The following is a 16,918-nucleotide window of genomic DNA, read 5'->3' as shown; positions in this document are numbered from 1 at the left end:
TATTTCCCTTTCTCATACTGTCCATTAAAGTTCCAAAGAATTTAGTGTTAAAAAGTATAAGCTTGAACATTTCTAATAGCTATGAATACTTAAAATTCATGCTTCCTTTTCTCTCTTTTAAGTTATCCGTGACCTACCAAAGGCTTATATTTAGTGCTTCCAAGAAAATCAAATTTTTGACTTGGTGTCACTACATATCTTTCTCATAGCATCTAACAATGAAAGCGTCTTTTCCATGCCAGTTGGTTTTCAAATTGGTTAGATTGGTTCATAATTTCTATTTATCATTAGCTATTTGATAAGGAGAGCTGCAACTTGTGACATTTGTTATGGCAACGATTTTTCCTGAAGATGGAATTTTAAAAAGACAACTTCTTTTTTTTTTAACCTTTTTTTTTTTTTTAACATTTATTGTTGAGAGACAGAAACAGACAGAGCATGAGCAGGGGAGGGGCAGAAAGAGAGGGAGACACAGAATCCTAAGCAGGCTCCAGACTCTGAGCTGTCAGCACAGAGCCCAACGCGGGGCTTGAACCCACAAACCGTGAGATCATGACCTGAGCCCAAGTCAGACGCTCAACCGACTGAGCCACCCAGGCGCCCCTAAAAAGGCAACTTCTATTAGAAACCATAAACTAAATCAAAGTTTGAAATGCTTAACTCTAACAAAATCCCTCACTCATTACGGAGACACTGGAGTTTTTAAAAAATCTGATGAAGTCATGTAAGTTTGTTGCTGGAGGGAAAAATAAAGCAGAGAAGGAAGGACAGAGTGCATTGGGAGCAATTTTAATTAGATGGTTCTTCATTTAAATAAGAAAAACACCGAATGTCAGAATAGAAAAATGACATGTCCAATGTCACAAAAAAATTAGTGTCAGAATGAACCGTGTAACAGAGATGCCATTCTTCCTGATACAGGGAAACAGAGCAAATGATAATAAGTTCACCTAATGTCAAGACTGACAATTCAGCTCTCTGGCATAACTTGTATTAATGATTCAAAGTCACATTTACTTCTGAATTTGGTCAGAGCTGGACATAGATGCCTCTGCTTTCTCAGTTGTAACATCTCATTTTTCGCACTTTGCCAACAGCAGATCGGATTAGAAAGGGAGGGAGAACCAGGCTTTAATCCAACCCAGAAGGGATGGAAATCAAGCTAGGTCCCTAACCTGTGAGCTCATTTAATCAACAAGTGGTAATGCTCAGTACTAGCCAGCATGCTAGGCAAAAGCCAGACGTGTCCCCATTATGACACATAATTTTAGGGAATAAAAGAGGTAGGCTGGCGATTGGTATTTTCAAGGCTCTGCAGACCTTTTCTCTCATTTCCAGATCTAGCACCACAGTAGAGTTGGTCGCAACTATTGGCTGTGTAACTACAAGGTGTGGTAAAATAATATGTAAAACTTAGTATAAATGCCCCCAGCACGTTTCAAACGACAATTATACTGGAGCCTTGACAGACTTCGATCTCTAGGCCCCATGCTGGGTGGTACCTTATCTTTTAATGACGACTAAGCCTGGTAGCTATGATTGGATTTTCAGTTAAACTTAGAGGGCCGACTTGATTTATAACAAACTTCACATTCTGTCACATAATGCTGCAGTAAAATCTAATGGTTTGATGTTTAATCCTCAATAGATAGTTTCTGGCAAAGCCTAGATTTTGTGTACCTATTTGCCTTTTATGGCAAAATATTTCACAAATATATATGTTCAGTTTTATTGACATATTTTCACAAATATATATGTTCAATTTTATTGACATAATTCAACTCAGATGTTTTCTGGAAAAAATTAACATGTTAGAAATAACATTATCATCTCAAAAAGAAATGGGAAGTGCTGGAGAGAGTTAGCATCTTATCAGTAAGCACCTTATCTCTCTCACGTGACACAACCATCATAGGACCAGGCCATGTACTGTGCTTTATGGTATCTCGTTTGATCATTTTATTTTTTTCCTTAACAATCTCATCTCTCCCAGGATATAAACTCTTTAAACTCAAAGATTTTCCCCCCAACTCCTTAAGAGTTATAAGCCTTCAACATGCATTAATTATAATCATCATTGACTAGGGTTTTTTAATATATTCAATAATTCTTTTGCAACCCTTTCATAATCTCTTATTTAATCACTGTCATTCATTCATTAAATAAGCATTTTTGAGTGTCTGCTACCTATGATCCAGGAATCACTTTAGGTACTAAGGAGTCAACAGCGTATCAAATAGAAAAAGAAAAAGCTCCACCGTCATGGAACTTACATTCTATCCAGAAGACATATAAAGAAACATAATTTTTAAAGAGTAAAATATGTAATATTTTAAATGAACAAAAATTTTAAGAAAAAGCAGGAAAGGAAAATATGGAGGGCTTTTTTTGTTTGTTTGTTTGTTTTGTTTGCTTGTTTTGGCTTTTGGTTTTAGCAGGAAAATGGGTGTTGTGATTTTAAAACAGTTGGCCAAAGAAGCTGACATGAGAAAATGACATTTAGGTACACACTTAAAGGAGATGAGGGAGAAAACCATACAAAAATCTGGGGGAAGCGCTTTCAAGCAGCAGAAATAGCAAGTGCAAAGGCCCCGAGGTAGGAACAGCACAGGGGTATTCCAGGGAGTGGAGAGGAGACTAGTATGTGAACAAGGAGGTGGTAAAGTTAGAAATGTAATAAGAGCCTGATCTTATAGGACCTTGTAGGCCTTGTACCTATAAGAATGGAAGTTATTAGTAAATGTTGAAATGACCTGACCTACATTGGTATTTAGCAGGAGAGCGATCTTGTTAAAATCACTTATGTATGTAATATAGTACCTGAAATTTAAGTTAATAAAATGAATGGGTTATCTGCCAGGTAGTTGGAAGCCTGCTTACAAAGAAAGACAGAACTGGGGACTAGGGAATCAGGAACATGGGGATGAGTGCGGAAGAGGAGTTATATTAGTAACGTGAACTACATATTGATATAGTTTTAACTTTTTAAAACCATTTTACATCTGATGGCATCTGATTAAAGGCCTTTACTTGTCCTACTGAGGCAGATACAAAATAGGGAATCACCATTAAGCATTAAGGTCAAAGTTCTCTTTCTGTCTCTCTATCTCTGTCTCTGTCTGTCATTATTGGGGCCAGACGTGACCATAACTGGACAGCCTTTGAGCTATGCCTCTTCCTTAAGGCAGCTGCAACCCTTCTAAGAGCCAGGGTGGCCTATGAAGGAAGTGAGGAGGGGCGGGTAGAGAGGGGGGTTCACGGATGGAAACCGGAAGTGTAGCTGGGCAGCTGAGTCAGGGAAACCAGGGGCTCTGGGAAGGGAACGGATCAAGACAGGCATGGGGTTCCCAGCGAGGATAGAGAAGCAGCAGCGAGCAGGCCAGCCCCACTCCCGCCCTGGCAGAGCCTGCTGCAGGGAAGCAGCCCGGGGAGGAGGGTCCAGGCCAAGAGGCTAGGCCAGGGGTGGGATGGGCAGGCAAAGGTCCCTTACTCTTTAGATTTATCCGATCCGTGCGCCGAATTGATACGATGCACTTCTCTCTTTTTGGCTTGTTTGGAGGCCATGGCAGAGGCGGACTCAGGCCCCAGGACCCCTGCGCGGACTGAGCTCAGAGCGAGCAGCCGGCCTCGGCCCGGCCCGGCTCCGCGTCTGCTGTTGCCAGGAGACGGCGGCCAAGCGTCTGCTGCCGGGCGGGGGCAGATCCCGGCTCCTCCACAGGGACTCTGCGGCCGCGGGTGGGGCCGCTGACGCGGTGAGTTCAGGTCTCCAAATCCAGGTGGGAACCTAGCAGTTGGGTGTCCGGGGAGGAACTCGGAGGGACCGGATTTGACGCTAGGATTGATGGGCAGCTCTGAAAAATTGCAGCCGTGTATCAGGTCCGCTCTACCTGGCTTTACTCTTCAGAGCCATACACACTATTTATTCTCTCTTGGATTTTCAGTTATTTGAAGATGGATTATTATGCGATGTCGCCTCTCTCCAGGTCTTCTCCCCGCTGAACAAGTTCTTTCAATTATAACTAAGGAGACATTAGGGACGAACTGAATTTGCTAAGGGCTTGAAAAGGGCGGGGCCAGAAATGAATACAGGGCAGTGCGGGAGATCCCTGCAGGGAAGGCAAGATCAGGGCACCCTAGTCGCTCAAGTTTAGCTAATAATGAATGAAGTCTGTGACGAAAAAGTCCAGTGTCCCTGTTGTTCGTGTGAAAGAAAACATTCAAGTCATAGAATCCAGTGGCCCTTCATACACTCATTTGAGAAGGCGCTGGAGACAGAAGAAACAGATCCAAGAAAACCAAGACCTATTAAGACTCAAGCCTAATGCTCAGCCAGTCCATGGAGGTATTTATTAGTCATCCTGCCTTGGCAAGTTCTTCCTTGTGAGCCTCAATTTACTCATTTGCGATCAGGAGATGCTAACATCTAACTCACAATTCTGTCTTGAAAATAAGTATGTGTGTAAAATGTTTAGCACACGATGAAAGCACAGCATATAGGAGTCCCTGTTCCAGAGATGACAGCCCAAATGCCATCAAAGAGTGGGCAGATAATGTGAATAAATGAAGTTGGAAAATGCTTAGACTGGAAACACTTGAAAACTTATTATAACGAAGCAAAATATTGTGCAGGCCCGACGCAATTTCACCATAGAGAAATTTGACCGTGCACAGACCTGAGGTTTAGAACCCGGATCACTCTTTGGGCTCTCCCATGAGCCTAGAAATAATTAACTATTTTTAAATTTTTGTTTAATGTTTATTTATTTTGAGAGAGAGAAAGAGAGAGAGACAGACAGACAGACAGAGTGCGAGTAAGGGAGGGGCAGAGAGAGAGAGGGAGACACAGAATCCGAAGCAGTCTACAGGCTATGAGCTATCAGCACAGAGCCCGAAGCGGGGCTCGAACCCAGGAACCGTGAGATCATGACCTGAGCCGAAGTCGGAAGCCCAACAATTGAGCCACCTAGGCACCCCATAATTAACTATTTTTAAATAATCCCCTCTGCTCTTGGGACTAGGCAATGCTCAGAAGCCCAGCTCTGCAGGGGAAAACCAGCTTCCTCAAAAACAAATCGTTGGACTCTCCTGACAAATGAATGCCCAGCCCTCTCTACTCAGCATAGCCTTTGTGTGGCAGGCTGTCCCAATCTTATTGTTATTGGGGGTTGCACAGATAACAATCAGGCAGCAATTTCATTATATTTCTATATGCAAGATAAATAGCTTCAGCCCATTTTATGATTGAAAAAGTGCCCTACAAACATCCCCTTTATATGTGGGGAAAAAAATGAAGACATTTTGAAGACCCTGCCTCATGTATCCCAAGGATGAAATTTCCAGAGAACTCTCCTGAATGAAAGCAAAGGACCAAACTTTGAGAAAATATTATTTAACACCAAATCTTATCAAAGGAATCAAATGCATAACCAGAAGCATATACGAAGATGAGTGGCTAAAAATAGCACAATTTTAAGCAATCAACCCATTAACGGGTGAGTTTCATCTTGAGCCAAGGCCATCCCTGAAGCCATTTGTTAATGGTTGCAAGATGCCAAGACCCTTGGAGAAGAAAAGTCTTAGCAATTAAGTAATCTTCAGCCCACCCATAGTTTATAGATGAAAACCCCCAGACCAAGAAGAGAGAAGTGTCTTGCCAAGAGTTTCTGGCTGCTGGTGTAGTCTAGACTAGAGGCGTTAAAGGAAAGAGCACTGGTTGAAGCCAAACATATCTCTACACCCACTCAGAGACTACTTTCTCATCTATTAAATTAGGATAAAAATAAAGGAGTTGACATAAGGATGGAATGAGATAATATTTTTTTTAAATATGAAATGCTTATTCATTCTTAGTCCAGTGTTCTTTCTCCTTTATTATGCTATGTATGCAGCATACATAAACAGAATTTCTCTTCTTTCTGCAACTAAACTCTGGTCAGGCCATGATTCCAAGAGATAAATATGCTCTTTGTGAAACCATAAGATGCTATTCATATGTGCCAGTGCAAAAAGGACAATTGGCCCTACATCTATATATATATATATATATATATATATATATATATATATATATATATATTTGTCCGTATTATGGACAGGTGGTAATCATGGTCAATGCCATTACGTAATAGCAGTGATGTATTACATTCCTGGTACACCCCGGGCTCAGGGAGGCATGCTAGCTCCTTAGGGAATAGGCTTTAGAAACAAACTTGAATTTTAATACTGACTGAGTTACCCTGGAAGGGTATTTATACTCTCTGAATTCCATTTTCTTCATTTGTGAAAGGAGAAGAATAATACTCTAGCTCAGATGTTATGTTTGGAACATCATAAGCACTCAGATAATGATAGCTAACATTGCCTTTTACAGGTAAAGAAACTGAAGTGCAGAGAAGTAAAGAGACTTACTTGCCTGACGTGGGGCGGTTGGCAGAGCATGATTAGCCACACACCGCAGGCTTCGCTCTCCGCCCTACTCCAGGCTAACCACCCTTGCTACAACCTTCCAGGGTCACAAATCCAAATAGTTGCCCCACAACTCAGCTTATGGATTTCCAAGTTCTCTGTTTAATAAACTCCAAAGGCTGAGAAACAGGGCTTGTATTTTATTAGAACTACCCACGGTGCAGCCTCTCTCCAATCTATGTTTATCTTTTTTGAGGAAGAGTTATTTGGCTTCAGGCGGCAGGAATGCTACCCTGCTCCATAGGGAAGTGGTTAGAAATACTCACTTCCCCATGCCTGCACAAACAGAACAGGCAGGGCTCTCTGGTCTACTTGGGGATCTGCTGAAATGGGGAAGTGAACTGTGGTAAACACTCTGCCGCCCAGCATAGGGAGTCCCAGAGGACTGAGGCAGGGTGGGCTATTGCAGAGAGAGGGGAAGCATTTCTGTTTCTTCAAGTCCTAGCTCGTAGCTCAGGGTGGCTTCGGACACTTGGTCCCACAGTCAGATACAATAACGTCAAAGGTGCTCAGCCACCTCTTTGCAGTCGGGTCAGTTATAAGTTGCCTAGAATTTAACCAATCAAGTGAGAAGGTGTAAATTCTCCACGTTCCGCTTATGGCTCAGGTTAGCTGTCCTTTCATACCCTGCTCTTTAATTGTCATCTCTCTTTGACACTCATATCATTTTCCTCAATTTGCCACAGAGCTTTTATGTGTGTTAAAATTCTCAGCATACCCTGCCCTATTTTTATCCTTACTTACGCCCTGGCCCTTCTCATCCGCTAGCCTTCAAGGGCATGAGAGCAGGGCGTGTTCTAGTGTTAATCTTCTTCACCAAATTCGGTTGAAATTCGCAAGCCCCCCGGGCATCTCATCATCAGAGCTCAGGCCAGCTGAGAGCTTGCTGTATGCTTGGCACTCTGTTAAGCTCTTTTCCTGCATTAGTGCACATAATTCGTATAAACACCCTAGGAATTTGTTAATAATACAATCTCTCTCTCTTTTTTGTAAACACGGAAATAGGCGGAAAAGTGAAGATAAATTAGTAAGTGTCAGGCAGGATTCTAGCCCATGCAGTCTGGTGCCAGACTCTTCCTCTTTTTACAACCACATTATTCTGCCTCTGACTCACTTAGAGATCACGACTCTGTGATGGATACAATCAGCCCATTTTATGGAGAAGAAAGGTGAGCTTTTGCCCAAAGTCCAAGGCACAGAGGGAGTGGAGCCATAATGTAAATGTGAGCAGCCTGGCTTCAGACTGCACACTATTGCATCATTCTGTATGGCATCGCATTGTATTATATTGTATTTCTTGATTGTGGCAAGAACACTTAGTACAAGATCTACCCTCCTAACATATTTGTGAGTGTACTATACAGTATTGTTAATTATAGGCACAATCCCCAGAATTTATTCATCTTGCAAAATTAAAGCTTTATACCGGTGGTCACTCTTCAGCTCTCTGCTACCCTGCCCCCTCTGAACAGAGGGCCTACAGAGAAATGGTTATTCTGTCATCGAAAATATTATTAAAAGTTGCAGCTTCGATGCAGTTTTGTCCCCTAACGTTCTGTCTCTTCAGAGCCCACTAGTTATGGAGGATTTGAATCCTGCAGATATGGTGCCAAATGTCCCTGCCAGAGAGAGCCTCATTATTTTGGAGAAACCGTAACTTAGAGTTTTAATTATCTTTGAGAAGAAATTTCTGGTAGAGTTTCTTTAAAAATGGGAGACGAAGGAAATACGGTATTTTCATGACACTCGCTGAAAAATTATTCCCGTTTTGATTAGCTGTATAATTAATAAGCAATAGTTGTCCTGAGTATACTAAAACACTTCATCAGGTGGCATAATAACCTGCCGCTGAATAATGCTACTAATCCAGATACCCCTTCTGGATAGAGGCGCTCCCTCTGCTACTGGAAGACACTGTGTCACTCGCCCCAAGAAGAGCTTCTCCCTAAAAGCTACCTGCACCTCACTCATGTATGTGAGGGAATGGGTATAACTGGGACAATTCTGGAAGCTTCTTGAGGCCTCTGTTACAACGGCATTGCAGTTTATTTTATTCTGCCCAAACTTGCTTGCTTTACACTCAGAGAAGTTACCCAGAACACTCAGTAATAAACATCATGCATGCAAACCTACAAGTGTTAGAGTCGATTTCCTGAACGTTGGCCCAGGATCGTTGATTTCAGGCATGATTCTAGTGAGTGGCCTTTCAAGTGAGATTTAGAAAGGTTACTGCTCTGCAGCAAGGTGCAGTAACAGGACGTGAATTTACCTTCTCACATGCAATAACAAATAAACTGAATAGAATAGATGAAGACATCAATATTGAAAGGCAGTATTCCCCAAGAGGTAGAAAACAAAAAAAACAGGCTTTATAACTGTCCTAGCTTACTGTGAGGCTCTGACATAGGGTGGGGAACCCAGGCAGAGCCTGATGGTGCCCTTGAGTTGGGGACACAGAGCTGGAGTCCAGGGAAGCTTTGTGGCTAAGGTTCCCAGCGCAAAGTATGAGGGGGAAAGCCCTGTGCAGAAGGAGACCCTTGGAGGGTAGGCCCTCAGTGTCTGAGTGCTGATCTGTAGGAGCATGTGAAGAAATGTCCCGAGGCCATGGAAAAACCAGGAGAGTGAAACGTTCTCTGAGCTTACATGGGGCCTGTTCCCACCAGGAAAGTAGTGTCTGTTCCAACTGGCATGACTGGAAAAATCTCATAATTCATAGGGAACCGCTTGTGGCATTTTGGTCCCTCAGTAAGGGTGAAAGTTTCACCATCTACATGTGCTTCATTGTCCCATCCAACAACCTTAAAAGCAGAAGCTGAAATAAACTATTTCCATGTAAGTTAACAGCTTCCCTGAACAAATCTTAAGAATATTCATAGGAATACAAATATAACGAGCACCCAACAGGTAAGTTTCAAAATGACTGGTATCCAATAAAGATTACCAGGCATGAAAATATGTCCCATTAAAAGGAGAAAAAAAAAAAAACAAAAAACCCAGCCACTTGAACAGGACTCAGGAAAAAAAAAAAAAAAAACCATGGATGATGGAATTAGACAGGTATTATTAAAATAGTTATTATAACTGTGTGCCATGTGTTCAAGAAGCTAGCAAAAAAATTGAATATGTTAAGCTTAAGAATATCTAAAACTGCAAATACAATGTTAATATTGAAAAACATGCATATGGGATGGGATCGAGGCATATTAGATACTGCAGAAGAGCAGATTAGTGAATTTGAAGACAAAACAATAGAAACAATCCAAAATGAAAAGGAGAAAAAGAGACTTAAAAAAAAATGAAGAGGAGATCATTAGGGAGCTGGAAAACAACCTCAAACGGACTAGTACATGTGCAGTTGGAACTCTGAATGGGCAGGGAGGGTGGGCAGGTGCGAGAAGAAAATACAGAAACTCTTAAATGGAAACATAATGATTGAAAAATTCCCAAATTTTGTAAAATCCATAATTCCCAGGGACTTAATAAACCCAAAGCCCAATAAACATGAAAATACTACACCCAGGGACATCATAATTGGATGGATCAGAAACACAGTTAAAGGGAAGATCTTGAATTGGAAATTCAGAGCTGACCAACAGGTAATGAGGAGCCCATCACAGGTGACAGAGGGAGCCTCTGCAGCCCTGACATGGGAATTCGGTGCTGCTGTGGGAAACTGGGACAGGTGTTCACGGAAGAGAGTGCACAAACAGGTATTTCCCAGGCTTATGAGAGGTTCCAGAAATAGTTATTATAAGAACTAAAGGGGTGCCTGAACGGCTCAGTCGGTTGGGTGTCTGACTTCGGCTCAGGTCATGATCTTGCAGTCTGTGAGTCTGAGCCCCACATCGGGCTCTGTGCTGACAGCTCAGAGCCTGGAGCCTGCTTCAGATTCTGTCTCCGTCTCTCTCTGCCCCTCCCCTGCTCTCACTGTGTCTCTCTCTCAAAAATAAAAACATAAAAAAAATTTTTAAAAAGAACTAAAAACCTGGAAGGCTTTTTCCATATTAAAATATGAAATACAGTCATAATAATAACTGTTTTAATATATCAATCTATTAAATTGTCACCTATGTCATTTCTGGGCCAATTTTAGTTGATTTGATTTTCCCCTCCTAATGGGATATGTATTTTCCTCCTTATTTGCTACATTTTTTTATTAGCTCCAAGACCTCGTGAATTTTACCTTTTGGGTGCTGGCACCATCTACTGTAAATAATAATATTTATTTCTTTTGTAATTTTAACTTAATTGTGCCTATCTAGAGATTTAGTTTGCCTAGAGATTTAATTTTATGCATCAGATATTTCCAAATAGGTGAATAAGATGTTGTTCCTGTCAGCGAAGAATTCACAATCTTGTGGAACAAGCGGAAACCAGAACAGATAATTACAAAATGATGCAATGAATTCTACAGGAAAGATGTGAGTCAGGCACAGTGGAAGCCCCGAGTGTGGATATCCAAAGGGATGTCCTCAGCACACGTGACTGGAAACAAGCATGGAGAGAAAGCCGGCAGCATGTGGGCACAGGCACAGAAGAGATACAGTGTGACAGCGGGAGTGACAATTCAGATCTGGATCACGGAACAGCCCTGGGTAACTTGCTGCGGCCAGAAGTTCTGGATGGTGAGAGGTGGTGCTTTGAGGGCCTGGGAAGAGTGCACGAGGAGATGTAAGGACCCTTGTGCTGACAAATGCCATCAAATTAATTTAAGACAGACGGCAGACCAAGTTTATTGATTATGTAGACTTAAGCGTCGACCAAACTCCATCACATACTAGAAGTATGAGTTAGGTGAGCTATTTAGACTCTGAACCTCATTGTATTTGTCCAAAAAAAAAAAGGTTATAAATGGATAATTGTGATGACTGATCGAGATGCTCATGTGACAACAACAAAATAAAGTTTAGTGCCGTCATTCTCCTGAAACACTGTTACTTGTACCTATGACAGTTTTAAAATAATTTGACAAAAACTGCAGTTGCAAAAAGGAAGTAACGATTCTGGGTTAGAGTGATCTATAAGAGCTTTAAGGAGCTTTAAAAAACTTTACAAATTCGGGGAAAGGTAAAAAAAGAAATTAGTTTGAAGTATAACTTTAGAATGTGATAATTACAAGGAAAAAGGCAAGGCTTTCTGATTGTAATGGTGTGTGTATTTCCACAAAACAAAACAAAACAAAACAGAACAAAAAGGCCTCACCTTAGATACCTGGTTAAGACAGTTAAAAGTCCTTCCCTCTTTCAGTTTAATTTCCAGTGATTCTTTACATTCATGAAGCTTGTTCCGTTTTCCACACATTTATATCTCATGCTTACCGTATGAATGCTATTTATACAAAAAAGTTAACATTTATAAATGTACTGTCGCGTTTAAAAATACAGACCTTGGGGCGCCTGGGTGGCTCAGTCGGTTAAGCGTCTGACTTCGGCTCAGGTCATGATCTCGCGGTCCGTGAGTTTGAGCCCGGCGTCAGGCTCTGTGCTGACAGCTCAGAGCCTGGAGCCTGTTTCAGATTCTGTGTCTCCCTCTCTCTCTGCCCCTCCCCTGTTCATGCTCTGTCTCTCCCTGTCTCAAAAATAAATAAAACGTTAAAAAAAAATACAGACCTTAAAATTAATCAGAAGTGTGATACAGGGGAGAAATTTAAACTACACTTTTGTCACAAAAGGATCAATTTTGGAATTATAAAGTATGAAGACAAATAAAAATACTTCCAGCCTCATCTTCCAGAAATGTCAATTGATACCATTTTGATGTACAGACCCTTCCCTTATGTACACAAATCACATACACAAAATTGCAATTTTACTGCTTGATTTTTTCACTTAGCCACATTGCCAATATTTACCCTTGCCATTTAATAATTTTCTACCTCACAATTTTTCATAGCTGTGTAGTAAACCATCATATGAGGACACTTAACCACTGTCCTATTGTTGGACTTTTAAGTCGTTTCTTATATGTAATTAATGTGAGTAACAAGCTAATGAAACACAGTAGAGTAAAGATGAGCAGGCATGAGGCCTGCTCATCCAAGGTCAGCTCTGAGGGGTTTGGGAAAAGTCATTTTACCTCTCTGAGTTCCAGGTTTCTCACTTAGAAAATTTCCTGGCTGGACACAGATGCCAGCACTTCCGGGATGGAAGAACACTTTGGTGGGAAAGGTTTTGAGGTGGGTGCTCTGGTGGAGAACTCTCAACCACGGGAAGGTAGAACAGCCCACAATTTGTGTGTGGTTTGCCGAACTAAAACAGCAAGAAAGCATCGAAATACCCCTGCTTCTGCTAGCTCTTTCCTTTCCTCTGAGGACCATGGAGGGTTGACATCCCAACTTGCCTTCTCTTCTAGATTCCAAGCACGCACAGAATCTAGGGGTCTGTTGGAGGATGAAGCTTCCAGGTGTGATTGGGCATTTTACAGTGTTTTGCATTTGTGTATACTTTCAGCTTCCTAAACACATTTTTGAAAAACACGGTCTAAAAGTATGTGTTAAAGGTAACTCATTTAAATTGTTTGTTTTAACAAGGAGTCTTTTGCTTTGTTTGCTTAATGGAGCTAAAATTCAAGAATGGAAGAGGAAGAAGAGCATTGGGTAATAAAAGTTCTGCCAAATAAATATTGACTCATTCTTTCATTTAACAGATATTTATTGAACATCTACTGTGTTCCAGTCCCAGTTGCTGGGGACGGAGAGATATAGGGAGGGCACAAGGTCTCTTGAACTTTACATGCGCAAAATACATAATGTTGTTACCGTAGGTCAGATGAGGTTAATTACTAAGCAGGAAAAAGGAATCAGGATAAAGAAAATGGGAAATGTGAGAACTAGGAGGAAGTTGCTGTATCACATCCAGGGCACAGAAGTGGCCACGCTGTGCATCTAAAGAGAGAACGGACGGACGTAAGACATGAAGCCTTTCAGAGCTCTGGGGGAAAGATGATTCCAGGCAAGGTCAACAGCTACTAATTTTTTGAGGCGGGAGGGTATGTGTTGTGCTATATTGCCACCAGTGAGTCGAACGAGCAGAACAAGGAGAAACGTAGTAAAAGATGAAGTCAGATGGTGACTCCACTTAACGTGGCGAGTGGTGAGTAATGTATGGAGTTGTCGGATCAATACGTTTTGCGCCTGAAACCAATATTGCCTGTCAATTATGCTTCAATCATAAAAACGACTCATCAAATTTCCACTTAGAAAAAGACGAAGTCAGAGAGACAGTAGAGTGGCAGATCCGACAGGCCCCTGTCAGGTATGTGGCATTTACGCTGAGTCAGATGGAAACAATCTGAGGATGTGGAACAGAGAAGTTACGTGATCTGACAATTTAGGTTTTAAAGTGATCTTTTTAGATGCTTTGTGGGAAATAGGCACGGGTGAGGATGGAGGGATGAGGAGGGAAAAAGCTAGGGAAAACAAGTTAAAATGCTACTGTGGTGATTTAGAGAAATGCAATATTGTCCATGCCTGGGTAAATGTGTAGGAGGGTGAGACCGGTCTGGCCCTTGGTGCGTTTCCATCTATAGACAAGAAGGTACGTAGGGTATGGGATAAAAGAGAAATCAAGTATGGCAGCAAGGATGTTGGCCTGAGTGACTCAAAGGATAGAACTGAGGTACCTGGGTGGCCCAGTCAGTTACGCGTCTAACTTCAGCTCAGGGTCATTGATCTCAAGGTTCCTGAGTTTGAGCCCTGCATCAGGCTCTCAGTGCCAAAGCCCGCTTCAGATCCTCTGTTCCCCTCTCTCTCTGCTCCTCCCTAGCACTCTCTTTTTCTCCCTCTCTTTCTCTCAAAAATAAAAATAAAACATTTTTTAAAGTGTTTTAAAAAATAAAAGAATGGCACTGCCTTTCACTGAAAAGGGACCAAGGGAAAGAGTTGAGGAACAGAAGGTTTAGGGGAGAAAATCTGGAGTTCAGGTTTGAACATGTTTGGTTTTAGATGCCACTGGAAGCTTAAGCGGAGAGTTCACAGAAGGAGCTGGATATGAGGCTGGAGTTTAGGGGACAGGTCTGGGTTAGGGTTAGAAACTTGGGGGTTATAATCACAAAATGAATTCCCTAAATAACTTCACCCATACAATAAAAATATATTTTAGTGTTACAAGAATATATGGGGAAAAAAATCAGGTCAGAAAATGATCGATAATGATCAAATTTTATGCTTGAATCTTTCTAGATATAAAGTCACTCATTATTATTTATAAATCAATCTGTGCTACTTAGACAAAATTCCACGTTAGAACAATGTCTTTAGATGACTACTCTAGCTTATGAAAAACATTGTTCTCTCTCTACACAGAGCAGCTGTTGACTTAAATGAAATTTGTGTCAGGTTTCACGAGCAATCATTATATTTTACAGCCAGAATGATCTTAATGACCTCATTTAATGTAGGACTTCATTTTATAGAAAGAAGAAAAAAAGTTCAAAAGCAAAGTCATTCTGCTTGTGTCCTTATTAATTATTTACTTAATACAACAAATATTTACTGAGACTAGGTGCTGGTGACAGTCCAATGGTTGAGGTGAAACAGTCAACAACACAAGTAAAGACTCTATCACATGGAATTTACAGTCTCTTTGGGGGAGCTGGAAACAAACAAATATGCAAATCTACTATATGACACAATCGAAGAAAAACAAGTGAAGAAAAACAAATCAATCATGATAATGGCAGGGTGATAAGCAATTTATTGTCCAAATTGGGACACTTCTTATAATAAGAGCAGTTGAAAATTAAGCAGGATGCCATGTCAAAAGGCATAAGCTGGAGTGTTCAGCCTTGACAAATGAAAATGTGAGTCACCAAGATAAATTGGATAGGGGGTGCAGAAGGAGCGAGTCAGGTTTATTTCATACCAAGTAGTCAGGAGTCAAGGGTGCCTCAGTGGCTCAGTCAGTTGGGGGTCCGACTCTTGCTCTCCGCTCAGGTCGTGATCTCATGGTTCATGAGTTCAAGCCCTGCATGGAACAGCCGTGAGCACAGAGCCTGCTTGGGATTCTGTCTCTCCTTCTCTCTGCTCCTCACCTGCTTGTGCTTTCTCTCTCTCAAAATAAGTAAATAAACTTAAAAAAAAATTACAAAGTAGTCGGGAGTCAGGTGATATGGTGGCATCTAAGGAGAGATTGAAAACAGTGAAGGAGAAAGACATGGATGTATTTGGAGTAGACTATTGCTGGCAAAGGAAACAACAATGAAAAGTCTCTGGAGGAGAGAGGTGTCTGGGGAAACAGCAAAGGGGTCAGTATAGTTGCTAGAGAGGGAACAAGAAAACAAATGGTAGGCATTGAGGCTGGATGATGTAGAAGTGTTTAGTTATAATTTTGGTGTTTATGACGTTTGATAGAAGTCACCTTTTTAGTTATGAAATAGGGAGTAATATCGAATTTTCATTTTAATAAAACAATCTGGCTGCTCTATTGACGATAGATTGAAGTGGGGACAGGGGATTAAAAATAATACCATTTACAATGCCACCAAAAAAACAAAATTACTCAGTAATAAATTTAACAAGAGCCATCCAAGGCTGTTACCTGAAGATTTTATTGCTAAAATTAAAGAAGACCTATATAAATGGAGAAATGCATCATATTCATAGGTTAGAAGGCTCAGTATTACAAACATGTCAATTTCCCAAAATTCTATAGATTCAGTGCATTTCCAACCAAAACTCAAGCAGTTTATTTTTTTGGTATAAATTGATAATCTGGTACTGATAATAATATAGAAATGCCAATGACTGGGGTGCCTGGGTGGCTCAGTCGAATGAGCATCTGACTTTGGCTCAGGTCATGATCTTGCAGTTTGTGAGTTCAAGCCCCACATCATGCTCGCTGCTGTCAGCGCGGAGCCTTCTTCAGATCCTCTGTCTCTCTCTGCCCCTCTCTTGCTTGTGCTCTCTCAAAAATAAATAAACACATGTAAAACAACAGAAGGAAATGCCAATGACGTAGAATAATTAAAACCAATTTTAGGGGTGCCTGGGTGGCTCAGTCAGTTGGTGTCCTACTTCAGCTCAGGTCATGATCTCACAGTCCATGAGTTCCAGCTCCACCTCAGGCTCTGTACTGACAGCTCAGAGCCTGGAGCCTGCTTCAGATTCTGGGTCTCCCTCTCTCTCTGCCCCTCTCCCACTCATACTCTGTCTCTCTCTCTCAAAAGTAAATAAACGTTAAAAAAAATTAAAACCAATTTTATTTTATTTTATTATTATTTTTTTTTTACTGTTTTTATTTATTTTTGAGACAGACACAGAGCATGAGCAGGGGAGGAGCAGAGAGAGAGAGGGAGACACAGAATCCAAAGCAGGCTCCAGGCTCTGAGCTGCCAGCACAATGCCTGATGCGGGGCTCGAACTCACAGACTGTGAGATCGTGACCTGAGCTGAAGTCGGATGCTTAACCGACTGAGCCACCCAGGCGCCCCTAAAACCAATTTTAAGTAAAACAAA

General features: G+C 41.4%; 1 protein-coding gene across 7 annotated transcripts in view; it reads right to left on the bottom strand.

Moving 5' to 3' along the window:
• Positions 1-3,635, bottom strand: part of ADGB (androglobin) — a 162,014-nt gene extending 158,379 nt beyond the window's left edge. For all 7 annotated transcript variants that reach the window (XM_042940023.1, XM_042940028.1, XM_042940029.1 and 4 more), the window contains exon 1: positions 3,491-3,635. In XM_042940023.1, the coding sequence (XP_042795957.1) occupies positions 3,491-3,564 (74 nt within the window). In that variant the 5' untranslated portion in view covers positions 3,565-3,635. The remainder of the gene's footprint in view (positions 1-3,490) is intronic.
• Positions 3,636-16,918: the final 13,283 nt, after the last annotated feature.

The sequence above is a fragment of the Panthera leo genome, chromosome B2, assembly GCF_018350215.1.
Source record: "Panthera leo isolate Ple1 chromosome B2, P.leo_Ple1_pat1.1, whole genome shotgun sequence".
In the NCBI taxonomy this organism is placed as follows: domain Eukaryota; kingdom Metazoa; phylum Chordata; class Mammalia; order Carnivora; family Felidae; genus Panthera; species Panthera leo.
The sequence above is the reverse complement of the archived record's forward strand: the minus strand, read 5'-3'. Positions and strand labels throughout refer to the sequence as shown.